This window comes from Diorhabda sublineata, chromosome 8 (assembly GCF_026230105.1).
Source record: "Diorhabda sublineata isolate icDioSubl1.1 chromosome 8, icDioSubl1.1, whole genome shotgun sequence".
Classification (NCBI taxonomy): domain Eukaryota; kingdom Metazoa; phylum Arthropoda; class Insecta; order Coleoptera; family Chrysomelidae; genus Diorhabda; species Diorhabda sublineata.
The window spans coordinates 32,188,928-32,209,609 of NC_079481.1; the positions used below are offsets into that span (position 1 = coordinate 32,188,928).

At 28.5% G+C, this 20,682-nt stretch overlaps 2 protein-coding genes across 2 annotated transcripts in view; one reads left to right on the plus strand and one right to left on the minus strand.

Moving 5' to 3' along the window:
* Nucleotides 1–9,754, plus strand: part of LOC130448201 (transducin beta-like protein 2) — a 60,970-nt gene extending 51,216 nt beyond the window's left edge. The window contains exons 4-7 of the mRNA XM_056785469.1: nucleotides 7,595–7,781; nucleotides 8,259–8,450; nucleotides 8,507–8,692; nucleotides 9,402–9,754. Coding sequence (XP_056641447.1) covers nucleotides 7,595–7,781; nucleotides 8,259–8,450; nucleotides 8,507–8,692; nucleotides 9,402–9,619 — 783 coding nt within the window. The 3' untranslated portion in view covers nucleotides 9,620–9,754. The remainder of the gene's footprint in view (nucleotides 1–7,594; nucleotides 7,782–8,258; nucleotides 8,451–8,506; nucleotides 8,693–9,401) is intronic.
* Nucleotides 9,755–11,926: 2,172 nt separating this feature from the next.
* On the minus strand, nucleotides 11,927–19,342 carry LOC130448202 (uncharacterized). The gene is made up of 7 exons (XM_056785470.1): nucleotides 19,051–19,342; nucleotides 14,206–14,351; nucleotides 13,828–13,984; nucleotides 13,541–13,660; nucleotides 12,953–13,303; nucleotides 12,715–12,861; nucleotides 11,927–12,488 (listed from the first exon to the last, which is right to left on the minus strand). Exons 2-7 carry the CDS (start codon nucleotides 14,248–14,250, stop codon nucleotides 12,310–12,312), a joined length of 999 nt encoding a protein of 332 aa, XP_056641448.1. The 5' UTR covers nucleotides 14,251–14,351; nucleotides 19,051–19,342; the 3' UTR covers nucleotides 11,927–12,309.
* Nucleotides 19,343–20,682: the final 1,340 nt, after the last annotated feature.

Consider the following 20,682-nt stretch of genomic DNA (forward strand, 5'->3'; position numbering starts at 1 on the left):
ATAAATTATTTTTCGGATCACTATCGTCGTTTGGTATAAAAACAGAAAATTTCAAACTACTTGTCACATAATATATTGTTTACTAATCGAATATTGAATATACAATAACTGACTTTGAAATGTTTAACATTTATTTTGGTTCCTATTAACTTTGTCGTCGAGTATTTTCAACTCAGTTTGCACTTTATTTAGTTATAAATCTTGTTTTCCTTACTTGAATTCCTAAATATACAATAACTTACTTTGAAATGTTTAACATTTATTTTGGTTTCTATTAACTTTGTCGTCGAGTATTTTCAAACTCAGTTTGCACTTTATTTAGTTATAAATCTTGTTTTTCTTACTTGAATTCCTAAATATACAATAACTTACTTTGAAATGTTTAACAATTATTTTGGTTTCTATTAACTTTTCGTCGAGTATTTTCAACTCAGTTTGCACTTTATTTAGTTATAAATCTTGTTTTTCTTACTTGAATTCCTAAATATACAATAACTTACTTTGAAATGTTAAACATTTATTTTGGTTTCTATTAACTTTGTCGTCGAGTATTTTCAACTCAGTTTGCACTTTATTTAGTTATAAATCTTGTTTTCCTTACTTGAATTCCTAAATATACAATAACTTACTTTGAAATGTTTAACATTTATTTTGGTTTCTATTAACTTTGTCGTCGAGTATTTTCAAACTCAGTTTGCACTTTATTTAGTTATAAATCTTGTTTTTCTTACTTGAATTCCTAAATATACAATAACTTACTTTGAAATGTTTAACAATTATTTTGGTTTCTATTAACTTTTCGTCGAGTATTTTCAACTCAGTTTGCACTTTATTTAGTTATAAATCTTGTTTTTCTTACTTGAATTCCTAAATATACAATAACTTACTTTGAAATGTTAAACATTTATTTTGGTTTCTATTAACTTTGTCGTCGAGTATTTTCAACTCAGTTTGCACTTTATTTAGTTATAAATCTTGTTTTCCTTACTTGAATTCCTAAATATACAATAACTTACTTTGAAATGTTTAACATTTATTTTGGTTTCTATTAACTTTGTCGTCGAGTATTTTCAAACTCAGTTTGCACTTTATTTAGTTATAAATCTTGTTTTTCTTACTTGAATTCCTAAATATACAATAACTTACTTTGAAATGTTTAACATTTATTTTGGTTTCTATTAACTTTGTCGTCGAGTATTTTCAAACTCAGTTTGCACTTTATTTAGTTATAAATCTTGTTTTTCTTACTTGAATTCCTAAATATACAATAACTTACTTTGAAATGTTAAACATTTATTTTGGTTTCTATTAACTTTGTCGTCGAGTATTTTCAAACTCAGTTTGCACTTTATTTAGTTATAAATCTTGTTTTTCTTACTTGAATTCCTAAATATACAATAACTTACTTTGAAATGTTAAACATTTATTTTGGTTTCTATTAACTTTGTCGTCGAGTATTTTCAAACTCAGTTTGCACTTTATTTAGTTATAAATCTTGTTTTTCTTACTTGAATTCCTAAATATACAATAACTTACTTTGAAATGTTTAACATTTATTTTGGTTTCTATTAACTTTGTCGTCGAGTATTTTCAAACTCAGTTTGCACTTTATTTAGTTATAAATCTTGTTTTTCTTACTTGAATTCCTAAATATACAATAACTTACTTTGAAATGTTTAACATTTATTTTGGTTTCTATTAACTTTGTCGTCGAGTATTTTCAACTCAGTTTGCACTTTATTTAGTTATAAATCTTGTTTTTCTTACTTGAATTCCTAAATATACAATAACTTACTTTGAAATGTTAAACATTTATTTTGGTTTCTATTAACTTTGTCGTCGAGTATTTTCAAACTCAGTTTGCACTTTATTTAGTTATAAATCTTGTTTTTCTTACTTGAATTCCTAAATATACAATAACTTACTTTGAAATGTTTAACATTTATTTTGGTTTCTATTAACTTTTCGTCGAGTATTTTCAACTCAGTTTGCACTTTATTTAGTTATAAATCTTGTTTTTCTTACTTGAATTCCTAAATATACAATAACTTACTTTGAAATGTTTAACATTTATTTTGGTTTCTATTAACTTTGTCGTCGAGTATTTTCAACTCAGTTTGCACTTTATTTAGTTATAAATCTTGTTTTTCTTACTTGAATTCCTAAATATACAATAACTTACTTTGAAATGTTTAACATTTATTTTGGTTTCTATTAACTTTGTCGTCGAGTATTTTCAAACTCAGTTTGCACTTTATTTAGTTATAAATCTTGTTTTTCTTACTTGAATTCCTAAATATACAATAACTTACTTTGAAATGTTAAACATTTATTTTGGTTTCTATTAACTTTGTCGTCGAGTATTTTCAAACTCAGTTTGCACTTTATTTAGTTATAAATCTTGTTTTTCTTACTTGAATTCCTAAATATACAATAACTTACTTTGAAATGTTAAACATTTATTTTGGTTTCTATTAACTTTGTCGTCGAGTATTTTCAACTCAGTTTGCACTTTATTTAGTTATAAATCTTGTTTTTCTTACTTGAATTCCTAAATATACAATAACTTACTTTGAAATGTTTAACATTTATTTTGGTTTCTATTAACTTTGTCGTCGAGTATTTTCAACTCAGTTTGCACTTTATTTAGTTATAAATCTTGTTTTTCTTACTTGAATTCCTAAATATACAATAACTTACTTTGAAATGTTTAACATTTATTTTGGTTTCTATTAACTTTGTCGTCGAGTATTTTCAACTCAGTTTGCACTTTATTTAGTTATAAATCTTGTTTTTCTTACTTGAATTCCTAAATATACAATAACTTACTTTGAAATGTTTAACATTTATTTTGGTTTCTATTAACTTTGTCGTCGAGTATTTTCAACTCAGTTTGCACTTTATTTAGTTATAAATCTTGTTTTTCTTACTTGAATTCCTAAATATACAATAACTTACTTTGAAATGTTAAACATTTATTTTGGTTTCTATTAACTTTGTCGTCGAGTATTTTCAAACTCAGTTTGCACTTTATTTAGTTATAAATCTTGTTTTTCTTACTTGAATTCCTAAATATACAATAACTTACTTTGAAATGTTTAACATTTATTTTGGTTTCTATTAACTTTGTCGTTGAGTATTTTCAAACTCAGTTTGTACTTTATTTAGTTATAAATCTTGTTTTTCTTACTTGAATTCCTAAATATACAATAACTTACTTTGAAATGTTTAACATTTATTTTGGTTCCTATTAACTTTGTCGTTGAGTATTTTCAACTCAGTTTGCACTTTACTTAGTTATAAATCTTGTTTTCCTTACTTGAATTCCTAAATATACAATAACTTACTTTGAAATGTTTAACATTTATTTTGGTTCCTATTAACTTTGTCGTTGAGTATTTTCAAACTCAGTTTGCACTTTATTTAGTTATAAATCTTGTTTTTCTTACTTGAATTCCTAAATATACAATAACTTACTTTGAAATGTTTAACATTTATTTTGGTTTCTATTAACTTTGTCGTTGAGTATTTTCAAACTCAGTTTGCACTTTATTTAGTTATAAATCTTGTTTTTCTTACTTGAATTCCTAAATATACAATAACTTACTTTGAAATGTTTAACATTTATTTTGGTTTCTATTAACTTTGTCGTTGAGTATTTTCAAACTCAGTTTGCACTTTATTTAGTTATAAATCTTGTTTTTCTTACTTGAATTCCTAAATATACAATAACTTACTTTGAAATGTTTAACATTTATTTTGGTTTCTATTAACTTTGTCGTTGAGTATTTTCAAACTCAGTTTGCACTTTATTTAGTTATAAATCTTGTTTTTCTTACTTGAATTCCTAAATATACAATAACTTACTTTGAAATGTTTAACATTTATTTTGGTTTCTATTAACTTTGTCGTCGAGTATTTTCAAACTCAGTTTGCACTTTATTTAGTTATAAATCTTGTTTTTCTTACTTGAATTCCTAAATATACAATAACTTACTTTGAAATGTTTAACATTTATTTTGGTTTCTATTAACTTTGTCGTCGAGTATTTTCAACTCAGTTTGCACTTTATTTAGTTATAAATCTTGTTTTTCTTACTTGAATTCCTAAATATACAATAACTTACTTTGAAATGTTAAACATTTATTTTGGTTTCTATTAACTTTGTCGTCGAGTATTTTCAAACTCAGTTTGCACTTTATTTAGTTATAAATCTTGTTTTTCTTACTTGAATTCCTAAATATACAATAACTTACTTTGAAATGTTTAACATTTATTTTGGTTTCTATTAACTTTGTCGTTGAGTATTTTCAAACTCAGTTTGTACTTTATTTAGTTATAAATCTTGTTTTTCTTACTTGAATTCCTAAATATACAATAACTTACTTTGAAATGTTTAACATTTATTTTGGTTCCTATTAACTTTGTCGTTGAGTATTTTCAACTCAGTTTGCACTTTACTTAGTTATAAATCTTGTTTTCCTTACTTGAATTCCTAAATATACAATAACTTACTTTGAAATGTTTAACATTTATTTTGGTTCCTATTAACTTTGTCGTTGAGTATTTTCAAACTCAGTTTGCACTTTATTTAGTTATAAATCTTGTTTTTCTTACTTGAATTCCTAAATATACAATAACTTACTTTGAAATGTTTAACATTTATTTTGGTTTCTATTAACTTTGTCGTTGAGTATTTTCAAACTCAGTTTGCACTTTATTTAGTTATAAATCTTGTTTTTCTTACTTGAATTCCTAAATATACAATAACTTACTTTGAAATGTTTAACATTTATTTTGGTTTCTATTAACTTTGTCGTTGAGTATTTTCAAACTCAGTTTGCACTTTATTTAGTTATAAATCTTGTTTTTCTTACTTGAATTCCTAAATATACAATAACTTACTTTGAAATGTTTAACATTTATTTTGGTTTCTATTAACTTTGTCGTTGAGTATTTTCAAACTCAGTTTGCACTTTATTTAGTTATAAATCTTGTTTTTCTTACTTGAATTCCTAAATATACAATAACTTACTTTGAAATGTTTAACATTTATTTTGGTTTCTATTAACTTTGTCGTTGAGTATTTTCAAACTCAGTTTGCACTTTATTTAGTTATAAATCTTGTTTTTCTTACTTGAATTCCTAAATATACAATAACTTACTTTGAAATGTTTAACATTTATTTTGGTTCCTATTAACTTTGTCGTTGAGTATTTTCAACTCAGTTTGCACTTTACTTAGTTATAAATCTTGTTTTCCTTACTTGAATTCCTAAATATACAATAACTTACTTTGAAATGTTTAACATTTATTTTGGTTTCTATCAACCTCGTCCTCGCGTCAGTTCAACTCAGTTCATATTAATCTTTTTGACTTTCGGGGTTAATAACCACCACAACGGGGTGAAACATATGGAAGTGCAACAGAGAATATGATGCCTACAAAACCAAAAATGTTTTCACCAACGTATAGACTGAACCATAGAGAAATATGGGGTATGCAGAGCAATCGCATTGGACTTATGGAAGGCTTTTGACAGGGTTTGGTATGAAGAGCTTTGACAGTACATGCACCACGAGCATTAGTCTTCATTTATCATTTTCATTATCGATTATCGTAGAATTGAATTATTGTTATTTACATTATTCACGAAGAAAAATTAATTTTTTTTTAATTAAGCAACTTCTATTGTCAACCAACCAATAAATCGGCATAAACGCAAAAAAAATTAACGAATGCATGAATTTAATGATATCTATATAACTATTTATTATTGCGGTTAGATCTGATTGCATAATTTAGTCGATTCGATATGGTGATACACAGAAAAAGAAACAATTGACGGTCGTTTTTAGTCAAGCTTAAATGTTTCCGATTTGTAGTTTTGGAGCTAGAATTTCAATCGTATTCTTATACACTATAATTTATCTATTACCTATCCGCAAAAATCGAAATTCAATAATGTTATTTTCAAGTTACAGAGCTGAAATTTCTCCACTTCTCCGGAAGCTTCCGAACGCCATTTTCGTAAAAATCTTTCGGCTTGTCAACATGTTTTGGAGGTCTATATCAAAAATTATGCAACAACCCCCGTATAATTAAAGAATTCCTAGTTAAATCACAGTTATTTAAGAAAAAATTTGAATAGAAATCGATTATTATTTACTAAAATTGGTGTAGCAATTATTTCAGCTTCTGAACTACCAAAACAAATATTAATAGTAATTCTTTATTTATAAACCATGCATCAATACACTTCTCCTTGAAATTTTGACGAAAAAGTTGTACTTGAACACGAATGATTAATTATGGCAAAGGCTGATGATAAAAACGCGAAATAATTTCACACACTAATGCTGAAAATTGGCGGGCATGTTGATAATATAAGAACATAACCTATTTTCTTCCATTTCCGCCACGTATAAAAAAAATGTTGTTCATAAATGAATTATTACTTTTATTAAAATCCATTATTGATTTGTTTTAAAATTATTATTAGAAGTACGGTAACGTATCCCGGCCTTTTGGAAATCGCCATTTTGAATTAACTAATCTTGTACCACCCGTATATGAAAATTATAATTTCCACTTTAACCTATATTATAAAAAATAAAGAAGATAAACAGTTTTCCCAAAAACGGCCTACTTTCTCAGTTTTTCAAAATGTAATAACCCAATCACGACGTTCGATATTTTATTTTGTAGATATTCTTTCCAAAACACATTCCTATTCATCTACTAATAATCTTTTTATATTAGCTTTGTTCGCGGTAGAGATCCTGAACATGATCTGTCATCATATTCCCGCGTAGTGTGAAATTGTGCGTTCGCGGTGCACGTGTACGTTCGGGATTTAAAATTCTGTGCTCATGGAGCACAAATAACGAGTTCTGAATACTTCCAATGTAGTCTCATACCAGGGTAAGGAATTTTTATTCGGCGCGTGCGCATTTGTTCTACTTGCCATTTTTGTGAGTTTTGCCACAATCTAACCTCTAACCTATGCGTTTTTTTATGAACTAGTAATTAAAAATCGTGGTGGTTAACTTACAAATGTCAAGAATAAATCTTAATTATTCAATAATGTGAATGTTTGAATGTCAAAAGATATTCTGAACAAAGCATACGCATCTGAAACGTTCAGATGATATCCAGAATTTACTAGCGCCAACAAATATCCTTTTTAAAGTAAATATACAAATTAATACATACCCACCTTATAAATATATAAAAACATCTCTATAGGTATCCATTTTACGTGTACTAAAAAATATATTCAAGTAAAACAGTTTTTTTTGTATTTTTTTAATGAATAATATCGCGAAATCAAAATTTGTAAATCCACATTCTATTAATAAACAAGAAATTACCTAGACGTAAAAATTAACGTCGGACTGACAAAAATACGAATAAAATTAAAATACGTTTCTTAATTATTAGTTTTCAATGCACCTAAATCGCTAACTCCTACAAAAAATTGCCGTTTCTATTTATTCCCCAATCTATCATCAGCTGTTGATGTCAGCTTTAAAACATAGTTGCCAAATTTAAATCTAATTCGTTGGTGCTATTTGGATATTATATTTTTCAGCACCATGAAACTGATGTTATCAGTATGGATATAGCACCAAACGGTAAATTCATAATGAGTTGTTCCAATAAAACAGATTTAGTCGTATGGGATCTAAAAGGACAAAAGTTAGCCGTGCTTGACACCTACCTTATGAACAATACCAGGGCAAAAATATCGCCATGTGGTAAATTTATTGTCGTTTCAGGTAAATTTATATTTATAATTATTGTTTTCTAATGAAATCTTTCAATATTCTCGACTATTGAAATTTCAACGTTAGTGAATTTTATTTCTTCTAGCTTTTTTTTTGTAAATCCGGCAACATCGTCGCATCAGGCGATCATAAATATAACCTTATTCTTTTCGTGCGTTTTCATTTCTTTTATTATTGTAACATAAATGTAAGAAAAACTCAATTTTTCAGTATGGTTATTTATAAGAAAATACTTTCCTTTTTCATAAGTTTCATACAATTAGGTTAAACAAAAGATTGATAATTATTTAATAAAACAATTTTCTCTTTCATTTTAAAGAGTGAAGCTTCAAATAATTAGCGCCTATGTGAGTCAAGGTATATTTGCGTACAAATAAAGAACCAATTTTTCGATATTCAATTCCACGTGCATTTCGTAGTCGTTTATGCACAGGGTTGTAATCAGGCAAATATATATTTTTTATATAGGTTTCAGTCCAGATGCTAAAGTTTGGGAAGTTATTTTTAATAAATCGGGCGAATTTCAAGATGTAAAACCGATAAAAGAACTCACTCTGAGCGGCCATACTTCCGGTGTCTACGACGTTGCTTTCGACGTGGATTCATCACATATGGCGACCGTTTCTAAAGACGGTACTTGGCATATGTACGATACTAAAGGTATAATATGTCGTATATATTAAAAAATTTGAATCTAATTGCGATTTTTGTTACAGTTAGTTATAAATTAGGTGAAAATGCTAGATTATTGAAATCTGGTGAATACGAAAAATCTGGCAACACAGCTCTTATAGCTTTATCTCCGAATGCAGAAGTTCTGGCGATCGCCACTTCAAATAACGTCGCTCTTTATTCAACATGGACAACTGAATTGGACTACAAGATTGAAAACGTTTATGAAGGTAAATTAATATAATTATTAGCTTTAATTATTATTGAAATATTATATTAAACACGATTATACAGTCTAACGCACGTTTCGGTAACCAAGTTATCATCTTCAGATACTGAACAGTTTATCTTCAGTGTCTGAAGACGAAACTTGGTTATCGAAACGTGCGTTAGACAGTATAATCGTTAGTGTTAATGTAAATAGTGTGTTCATTAAAAAAAAAACGTCTTTTTTGTTGTTTTTGATTCGTATTTAATATAAATTAATCACGTGTTTTTTTTTCAATTGAATAAATTTGAATAAGATTTGATCCTCTTTGGCAACAGCATTTTTTTTATTTTGGAAACTTTATCTTTCCACATAATTATGAAACTTAATATGATTTAATACCTTCCAGGAATAAAAGTACATTGTTCGATAAGAATATTCAAAATAATGCTCATAATATATAAATAAATATGTTTTTACAATCTTACAGTGTTGCCTGATCGTCAAAGTAATAAAGGAATGTGGAGAATTTTGTAATTGTGAGGTTATGTGTTATGTTATTGTTTATTTTTGTTAAACTACTATAAACATTTTAGTAAAATTGCGAGACAAAATGCTTCATTTCCTGGACTATAAATCAAATTCTGAAACTTTTCTCAGCTGTGAACGTGTTAATTTTAATTCATAAGGGACAATCCACCAAAAAAAAATATGCACAATATTTGTTTCAGATACTATCACTGCCATCATGTTTGACTCCACCGGGAAATATTTACTTACAGCAGGAGATAAACAAATAAGAGTATTCCACAACGTGACTGGTTACAAATGTGACATCGCGACTGCCAAAGAAAAATTAAAAGAAAACGTCACTTCCGCCACCAAAGAACGCCTTCTATCTCTAATTAAAGAAAACCAAAACTTCCTCGATAACATCGACCATAAATAATAGACTGTTCATAAGACTGTTAAATACACAGGGTGAACCAATTAAAAGATGTTATCCTGTATATTATCAAATATTTTGTATTGATTTTGGGCAAATAAAGGGAATTCATCAATATGTGTTTTAATCACTAGAAAATATCAATTTTTTATTGAAAAAAATTGGTAAGAAACGAAAATATTTCATCAATTTTTGTCTAACAACAACCTAACCTAACATTTTGTCAAAAACTTGAACTGGAATTGACTATGTTAACTTATAAAGTCAAAAAGCCCTTGCAAGCAAAAGTATTCACTTTTTAAAATAAAAAAAATCACTAAAAAATAAACGGCATATTTGTAGTTCAATATTTACTAATATAAGAGACATATTTAGTAAATTTAGCCCCCCGAAAGTCCCTACAATACATGGACATGTATCTGTGTGATAAAATACTCCAAAAACAGAAAAAATCTACAAAGAAATCCTAAAAATTAGATTCAAGTTTGTGGTTTGTTTTCAAGAAAACAAATTGACTTTATAGAGAAAGGAGTGAAAACATAAGACAAACATGCAGAATAGATAATATCAATGACTGGGTACTGGATAAAAAGATAAAATGGAATGAGCACATTGACCGCATGACGGAAGGACAAATTGTGAAAATATAAAGGGACAAATCACCAGCAGGACAAAGAAGCATTGGAAGACCTAGGAAAAGATGGAGTGACAACCTCCCAGGTGACTGAGCAGAGGCAATGATGCCTATACACAGCAGGAAAAAGAAGAAGAAGAAGAAATTGACTTTATTAAAACGAAAATCGCTTAAACTATTAATAAATCAGAGAACAACGAATGACATTGTTGCAGTTAAGTACATCTAGATGTAAGCGAGGTATTTAATCAAATTAGCAGCTTATACTTACCTATAAAATAACTATCTATCTGAATGAGAAATGTTTAAGAAATTCTACAATAATGTTTGGAGAAACCAGAAATTTCATTTAAGCCAACAATTTGTTTTGGAACAAACTTTTTGAATTCATAAAAACACTATTAACAAATCATTACGAAAATAAACAGCACGTTGTAGTTGAATACATCTTGATATAAGATTAACGTCCAAAACCGAGTGATGTTGCTTCATGATACAAGTTACAGAGTAACCCATTTTAAGGTTTCCATAACGTAAATTGAAAAAATATGACTCTATGAGGTTATGTTAATGTTGTAGTTAGTGTGTGGCACAGAAAATGATTTTCACACAAGTTATAATTTGATGTTAAGAACTGAATTTTACAAAATTCTTTCCGTTTAGACCACACTTTAAGAAATCGTTTGGGAAATTTAAGCAAATGATTCTTTATGTTGACAATTGACATTGACAGTAATGACACATTTTATTACAAGAACGCCACAATTGATAAGCTGCAGAACTGAACTTTTGTTGTTGAAAATTAGATGCAAGTAGATCTTCCTATTGGGTACGTTGTGTAGTGTATGGTGTCTAAGGTTTCGGAATCGACTGAACGTAATTGAAACAGCCAAACAGCGTTATTCTCTAAATCTTTATTTGCATCTACTACATAGGCAACAACATATACATTAGACCATAGATATAGTGTAAGATCAAACTTATATTCATGTATCGAAAATTGAGACTATGCTTCTATTCTTAGATAGAATTCTAGGTAAGAGTGTCGATCTCTTCCTAAACATCTAACCTCTCCATGTGATCATTCCCTTATAAGGCTCAAAGAGAAAACCTCATATTGTCTTTTGTCGCCACCCTCACATATTTTTCACAATTAGTAATAAATAACGTTTAACAAGAAGTTTTTTATTCACAGACTATGAAATGGATAATTATATCAATATCATTTCAATTATTTCACCTAATTTAACAGTTTTAAAAAGAAACTACAGAATTTGATTATAAAAAAATTAGTAAAGCCGGTGTATAGTGAGTATAAACACTTGACAACGTATTGTACCTGTCAGCTGATGCTCATAGATCTTAAACACACAGCACAGGTAGTAATTCACAAAAAATATTTAATTATTCATAACATTTAGAGAAATATTTATCCATATTATTGATAATTTTCATATAAAGTGTAAAATAATAAAGTAACTGTGATATTTAACAGAACATTGATTTAAATAATTCAACACAATAAAACGAGCAAACTGATCCATTGCAATCGGGCTGGACAAAACGAACGGATATCTCTGGAATTGAGGGTTATATTAGTAATGAAGTTTGAAGACAAGAAATTGTGTACTTGTGTTATTTTTTTATGATCTAGATTAAAAATAGTTGAATCATCATGCTATTAAACGAAATTTTAATTGATAGAGACTTGAAAGTCAAGATAATCAAGACAAAACCATATTAAAAAGGTCTAAGAAGTAAATAAGTTTGATGTTACTCGACATATAATCAAATTTCAACATTATTTCAAAGCAGAAAATCACAGTGTTTGCCTGCTCATCAATATCTACTTTAGGTAATTTATTATTTATAGTAAATTCTGTTCTAATTCAAAATTTCGTAAGAATAAGTAAATCAGATTTTTTTTATCCCTTCAGTTGACAAAAATATTAAGTAACTACATGTAAGGTTTTCATATTTTATTTGATGAATAGATTAAACTAAAAATACAAAGTGCATTCGTATATTTGATAAAAAGTGGCGAATAAGATTTAATTTTTCAAACTTGTGTTGGACTGTGTCTTGGAGTTTTTGGACCAGTTTCACCCCAATGTTGGGCAGTATATTGTACATATCCTGGTTCGCCGGGACTGCTTGGAGGTCTTATCTCTTCATGTAATCTATCAGATCTTTGTAATATATATTTCGGATTTGAAACATCATATTTCCCATATTCTCCTGAAAAACAAGAACATTTTATGATATTTGGAGGTTAGATAGGAAATATTTTCCATTCTGTTCTGTGAAATAGTGAGTAATGTCCACGATTTTTGTGACAAACAGATGATATACTTCATATAATGAACTGTTGTTGCTTAGATTTTTACTTTTTATTTATTTTTATTACAAATCATAAAGTGTTTAACAAATATTTTGACTTTATTTACCAATATCACGTACCTACCTTTCCTGATATTGCTCCATACTGGAGAATGGATTTCCATCTGTGGAGGTAATTCCATATCATCAGCTTCTGTACTTCCGTCGTCTGTAACGTCTTGACCGTATATACCGAACCTTTTAAAAGAATCATCGCGCATTCTCTGATAACCTACAAAAACATATTCAACATTCATAAACTAAATATTTATGTACTACAATTGATCTCATCTCAATCTTTACTTTATGAAACGATATAATACCGTTGTGGTTATTGGTAGTTTGCATTTCCATTACAGTAATTCCGTTCTTTCCATTTTTTTCCTTTTCTTTTTTAGGATGGTACTGAATTTCTTCTGGTTTCTTCATATCTGTCTTTAACTTGCCCACTTTTTGTTTATCTTTATCTACTTCGTGCTTTGTCACCACTTTACTATCTGGGGGGATTACTATTTTTTTCGGTTGGGCATGTTGAGATTTTTGAGATTTTCTTTTCGGTCCTCCCATATCTAGGAGAAACAAAGCAGCTACTACTAGAGAAAACGTACCTACTATGGCTGCGTTGTCTATTAAATTCGCAGGAACTGAATCTAGAGCAGCGAATGATAAACTACCTAAAAAAATAATTATAGTCACATAGTATACTTAATGAAATAGTATACTAGTATAGTATATTATATAGTATAGTATAGTATGATTAATGAAGAGAATCCAAATTCGTTAACTAAGTTTCCAAATCGTGAAAAATAAAGGATAACACAATGGACCTTGTGTCTTCGAGTGTACCATGACGAATCTAAATCGAGGTTGCTTGTACTAACCTAATATTCTAATATGGACTTGGTACTCACCCATAACTATGAATAATATAGTCCCCACGCCCAATAAAATGTATTCCGTTATTCTAGAAGTGGTTGGTAATTCCCCGAATAAATGTCCAAGGAACAATGCTGCACATATTATTAGATAACCTAGAGAGAAATTATTATCATCGACTAAAATAACCCGGAATATGATGTTTGAGATGTGGTTCCACGATATTAATATAAAAGATACATAGTGTCCCAAAAAAAGTTCAGGGAAGGGAAGGGGGGCGCGGGAGGTATGTCAATTGTCATTATGGAACGTTTGAACTAACCTCCGTAAGTGGTATCGGCAACCGCGGCGCCCACTTTACTCCATGTTATGTTATTCAAAAGACTCCATTCTCGAGAAATTTTTTGAAGATAGAGAAACACCCTTGAAGCTTCGTCATCTGTTACTCTTTTATAAGTTAAACATACCACAACTAACACCTGAAAATAACATAAGTAGCTTCACTTAAATGGCTGTCACTTTTTTCTAACTTAACGAAATGTCATGAAATTTGACACATTGTCTTTTGAAAGTTGGTACTTCATAAACGTCATATAGATTTGACAATGACAGCGCTATCTGTGTGTCAGTCAGACACACAGATAGTGTGATTTTTTGAGAAAAAATTAATAAATGGATTTGTTAGTTTTGAAGTACTTACCACTTCTACTAGTTTTAAAAATGTCCATCTATTGAACTGTACCATTTTGACATGAAATATTTGAAAATTCGACAAAAATAATCATTCTAGAGGAATTTATCGACGTTCATGTTCAATGTAAAAAATTTTCTATTTTGTGTTCTCTTCTACAACAAAAGATAATTTTATATTGTTAGATATATTTCTAAAAAAAATACTCCAAAGTCCAGTATTGTCACCAATAACTATGTAATAACAAAGTTATTGCAAAATAACATATTTCAAAATCGTACGCGTTAGTATTGAGTATTGCCTATCTAATAGGACAACTTTACGAAATAGACAGTTAAAGAGAGCTTCGTCGATGATCAATAAACAGTTTACACTAACTTGCACTGGGTACTAACGTCAGGGGTACTTAAATTCAATTTAAAATAGAAGCATACAAGTATTTCAGCTTATTTTAATACGATTTGAAATACAATATATGAAAGTATGAAAAAAAAAATAGATTTGTATTTATTAGAAGATGTATATTCTGTGATTTCATTTTTATGTGTAATATTGAATAACTACAGAACGCATCTTGCGATTGAGGGATAAAGGATGTCACTTGTCATTGGGAGAATAAATATCTAAATAAAGGTTGTTGATTCATTCTAAAAATTATTGAAATTGTGGAAAAAAAATATTGGAAGTCAGGTATTTTATGATAAGACAACGAATCTAACAGTTTTAGTTATTTTCTGCAAAATTAATGATATTTATAATCGAGCTAATATGACGACGTAACATGTACAAGATTCAATTTTTGTTTACTAATTATTATATTTACACTTTTGTCGGATATATTGTTAAGCTAATGGTGGGAATTTAAAAAAAATATGACTAGCAATGTTTAAAATACAATGAATGATATCTTACAAGTGCTTCACCTTTTTAAGTTAAACCGAGGTCAAAATTAAAGACACTTATTGTTTATAACTAATTAAGTGTTAGAAAAAATTATTTATAGCGCATTTAAATTATATAATTATGACGTATTTATACCACAAAGCTTGATATTCAAACAGTTCCGCCATTATAGTATCATCAAAAATTATGGGAACTTATTCAAATTGAATTTATTAAAAATAAATGATAAGACTTTGTGGTATTTGATGTTAATATTTCAAAATTAATAAAATTTAAAAACATTTTGGTATAAAAACTAGTGATTTTTTCATAATTGTAGAATATAATATGTTAATGAAATAAAATTTTAAATTTTCAGTTGATTTTTTTATTTATAACTAAGAAATGATTAAATGTGTGCTATTCAGAAGCTCTACAGTGTGAAATTTGTTATAGGTCATTTTAATATTGAAAACTTACAGCTATCAGAACGAGACATAGCTGATACAAGGGTTACTACATAAGTTTTGAGATATAACAACATTGTTGTGAATATGGCAAATCTGACATTGCAATTCATAAAATTTGATATTTGTAATGTTGGAACGTATACTTGAAACACTTCCATACATCGCTCACTTTATCCGTACTATTTTCTTTATGATACAAGGTTAATTCAAAGCTTACTGAAGAATAAACTTCTAAGTTACACCGCTAAAATCAGATCTACAAAATAGAATGAGAATATTCGAAAGAAAAGTTATCCTCAAGATATATGGAGGAGTGGAAATTGGAATTGGAGTATAACTCTTAAGATGGTGGTTGGATGATCTCGTAACTATGTGAATTACAAGATGGTGCTCAAAGTCAAGATAGAGGAGCTGAAATTTCGCGTGTTATAAAGTAGATTAACTATATAATTTCCAATATAAAACTAATGAAAATGAATCTACAATATAAAAATTAATTTTTCTGAAACAATTATTTGTTTCATTTAGTTTTTCGGCTAATTTCATGAATTCTAACCTAATAGTTTTCTCATTCATTTTACCAGTTAATTTATCCATCCATTTAATTGTAAGTACTGAATATTAATTGTCGTCAAACTGTGTCTCGATTAATAGTCTAATTTCTCCTTAAGCATTTTTTATGCTTTCGATATTTTAAATTTTTTGCCAGGTGTTTTTTTCTAGAGCGTGACATATCCATACACCTGTTTAATAATGGTCGAAAGCGAGACATTTTTAATTTTACGCTAATTATTAACAATAATAAATGTTCATTTTCTCTTAAAATTTTTCATTGAATCTAGAAATGTTACTGTCAAATGTATTTTAGAGGCATCTAATTACGAATAGTTATAAAAAATACGGTGTATGAATTTTTATACTATTATATTTTATACTTGCAAACAAGCAAAAAGAGTTAAAATCTTTCTATGGCGATAAGTCTCGAATCCAATATCAATAATTAGTAAGATTTAAAGTTAAAAATCCGCCGCTTATTTCTAAATAATTTTTTTTACGAGCTTGTACAATATATTTTTATACTTTGGCGAATACAGTGATATAACATCAAAAGTTCTAACGATCGTACACGAGTATGCACGATGCCATCTTCCTTCGAATAGTAATCGATTCTTGTACAATTGTAAACAATTTTAGAAGAAAAATAAATGATTTGTTTTCAAGGAACTGAGATATATTATTATATTTTATAAAAAAGAATTCGAAAGAAGTATTTCTATTCTCTTTTGACAATTAAAATTTGGAAAGAATTACGCAATACAAGAAAACAGCTGATATACGTCAAACTTGCTGCCATAAACAATTTATTTTCTCATTTGTATCCGTGTTAGTTTTTCTTGGTTTTTCCAGTATTGAGAGTTGTTTTGTATTGTTTTTTTTGTTTCATGGTGCTTAGAGGACTCTATAGATACTTTTTAGATCTGTTTCAGTGAAACTATTACAGTGGAAACAGAGTATTATTGCAATTTTTTTTCAAGATTATGTATATGAGTTTTCAAGTAATTTATGGCACTTGTTTATATTTTGTATTAAATTACAGTTTTCTAGACAGTCATTTCCACTGTTGGGATTAAGTTTATCAAACATGATTGAATATTTTTAAGGTTTAAAATAATAACCCAGAGGTGGAGTTGAACCTGTTTACATTAGATTAAAAAAGCTTTAGACGGAATACTGCTTATTTTATACCAGTTTGGTATTAAAACTGGATGTGAGATCTAAAATCGATTAAACAATCTCACAAATCACATAAAATATACGGCAAAAGCATTTGTTTACCCCACGGCAGCTGATTTTGACATTTCGGTACATTTCTCAATTGGAATCGATTCACCGGCATTAACCAATTGCCGTTCTGTGTCTGCATTATGAACTACTAACATAGATGTTTAACCGTAGAACATAAATTGTCATTACACCAGCGCCACGATTGGTAAGTGGCAGAACTAAATTTGTATTGTCAAAATTTACATGCAAGTTGAGGAATTTTTGAAATTTGATAGGATTTCAATCGATTTTTGAAAGAAAATATTTTTTATTCATGATATGTTTTCTTTAGTTATATCAAAAATTACTTATTATTAACTTTAACAATGAGAGAATGATTCACAATATAATTGTTTACTTATACCACACCCGATATAAGCATAAATATATTTAGAAGCGGTTATTAAACAGGAAAATAGTTTTTCTTTTCATGTCATGGCTATTACGCTCTACAATTATTGACTATATTTGATATTGTTTTCGACAAAATATTTACATTTATAGTTTAATCATTAATGTTAATTGAAAATTTGGCAGTTTGGCAACGTAGTGAATTAGTTGATGTTTTTCATAGATTTTAGTTCAATATTACAAAAGAAAAATCTCACAGGGAGATACAATTATTAGTTTATATATTATTTGATTTAATTTCAACTGTTTTTACGAAGAAAATACTTTTTATTTGGTCAGTTAACTTTCTAAACGCAGAAATTAGTCTATAAGTTGGTACTGCTCAACAACAATCAATAAAGAATTATTATTCTCAAGGAAACTACTGGTAAGAACCGGTTTTATGATCAGGCTATGAAAGCATGATTAAAATCAAATCCTGCGAAAGAATTCTGGAGAAAAAAGGACCGGATCAGTGTGAATATTTGTAAGATATCGCCCTTCGAACATTTTTACAGATTTTACATATATTGAACCTTAAACTTCAAGGACGAAATCAATTAATCTCCGATATTTGGTGTCATATCAGACATTTCACAATTAAATCCATTTTCTAGCCAATAATGACTTATTTTTGAGACTAAAAACTATCGCAGGTACGGAAGACAAACTTCAACTGCAACTTTTAGAAGTTCAGGCATAGACAATTAAAATGTGGAAAGAATTACGCAATCCAAGAAAACAGCTGATATACGTCAAACTTGCTGCGGTAGGGTAAACAACAACATTTATACCCGTGTTAATTTTTTTTTTGGTTTTTCCGGTATTGAGAGTTGTTTTTTTGTTTCATGGTGCTCAGAGGACTCTATAAATACTTTTTAGATCCGTTTCAGTGAAACTATTACAGTGGAAACAGAGTATTATTGCAGTTTTTTTTAAGGTTATGTAAGTAAGTTTTCAAGTAATTTACGGCACTTTTATATATTTTCAGGCATAGTTTCATCGTAATTTCTTTCATATTAAAGCATATATAAGTTGTGAGTGTTGTAAAAATGAAAAATAGGATTCTAATTTTATAATTTTTCTGTTCTATCCGGCCCTCTATTACTGTTGGTTGTTATTTAGTAAAACCGTAACTATAGAAACAAAAAACGAGAGAATTAAGTTGTTTTTAGTACAAAATAAATAAAAACTGTGTCGTTGTTTTATTGGATTAAACATTTTTACTTTAAATCTTTTCCTAGTATTAACCGACGTTTACAACTAATTAAAATTATTAAAAACTTACCTGTTTAAAGTAGTCTTGTTTTAATACTAAGGTAAGTTATGAATAAATACGCAATTTACATAAAATAACACTATCGACAGACAACAATCACACAATTTAAAAAGAATCGCGTGTTTTTATCAACGTGACCGCAATATTCAGTCCCAGAACCTCGCTGTTTACCACCAGCACTAGTTGACGGTGCATTTGAAGAAAATATAATTGTTTCGATGTGTCCCTACCTAATATTATGACGAATTGCAACGGTTCAAGTGGAGTGGACACAAAATAATATCTAATATAATGTCATAAGCCATTCTTAAACGATTTATTTTAGTTTACTTATATTATTATTTCTTATATACTTTTAAAAACGGCGATAACACAATTTTATCACACTGTAATATAAGTATAATCGATTAGTGAACGCGGGTCGACGATTTCGAAGATCAAATTAAGAGAAAAAGTGAAAAACATTCGACATAACCTAAAAAAGTTAATGCTTGGATAGGAATTACTGGAAAACGTATCGTATATCTGTTTTTCATTACTGGAAACTTGTTTCTAGTACAGTTCCGGGAACCAAATGAAATGTCCAGTACGTTCTCCCGATCTGACGCCATTAGATTTACTTTTTGTGAGGATACGTCAAAAGTATTGCATATAAAACTAAACTCCTCAACTTTAATGACTCGAGAAGACGAATCACGCTTAGATCAACCATACCTGAGATGTTGAGTAACGTTATAAGATATTTATACGAGGTTTGTTCATAAAATAAGGTTCCCAAGATGATACAGACTCTATGAAGGCAGTTAGACGGAATTTACGGAAACTGACGTGTTGCTCGGCTCCTTTTATACCCTAATCCCGCCCCGGTAGCAAAGTTTCGACGAGACTGTACGACCTGTGAAGACCAAATGAGGTGACGACTCCGTAATTTTTGTTTTTTGTTCAGCCAGGTACTTCTGAGACTGACAAAACTGACAAAAACGAGATAAAATATAATACTGTGGTAAATTAAGTTGACACTATTCGAAACCATCGCTGAATCATAAATTTATCATTTAAATTATTCTCATAATGGATGTCGTTTACTATAATTGCTTCATGCCTTTATACATGTGTGTGGCATTGAATTAAGTATTGTTTATAATATATAATTTGTAACAGCATCAATATTAATATTCTTGAGTAAAAAAAATTGGCGTTGTTAAATAATTTAGTGTGTGGACTCCTATACTAACAATACTAGACGGCGCCAGCTGCAACGAAGATGGTAACACTCGTAATAAATATTTATTTATAACTAAACTATCACAACAATAATTAATGATCAATCTTTAAATTTCAGATTTATTATTATATTGATTATTAAAAATATCTCTCTTCATATATTTAGCGTTCCTTTACTACCTTATTACGATGCTGTAATTCGAGGAACATACCACCCTCCACGATAGTCTATTACTACCTATTGAACTAAAATATTAATGATCTTTTCGAACCAGCTGGCAACGTTGTAAACGTTTACTATTTACATAGTATAAATAGTGAGTAGAAAATTAGTTTTGAATTACCTTAACCTATAAAGATTGTTCATAAAACAAAGTCTAATTAGTGACCTTTAGAAAACAAAAAAAAACATCGTCT

What these genes read in the sequence shown, in the direction of transcription:
- LOC130448202 (XM_056785470.1), bottom strand. Translation starts at nt 14,250, where the DNA reads ATGGTACAGTTCAATAGATGGACATTTTTAAAACTAGTAGAAGTG. An exon ending in TATATTATTCATAGTTATGG is followed by an intron (nt 13,304 to 13,540) that starts GTGAGTACCAAG and finishes TTATTTTTTTAG; the next exon opens with GTAGTTTATCATTCGCTGCT. An exon ending in ATGGAGCAATATCAGGAAAG is followed by an intron (nt 12,489 to 12,714) that starts GTAGGTACGTGA and finishes CTTGTTTTTCAG; the next exon opens with GAGAATATGGGAAATATGAT.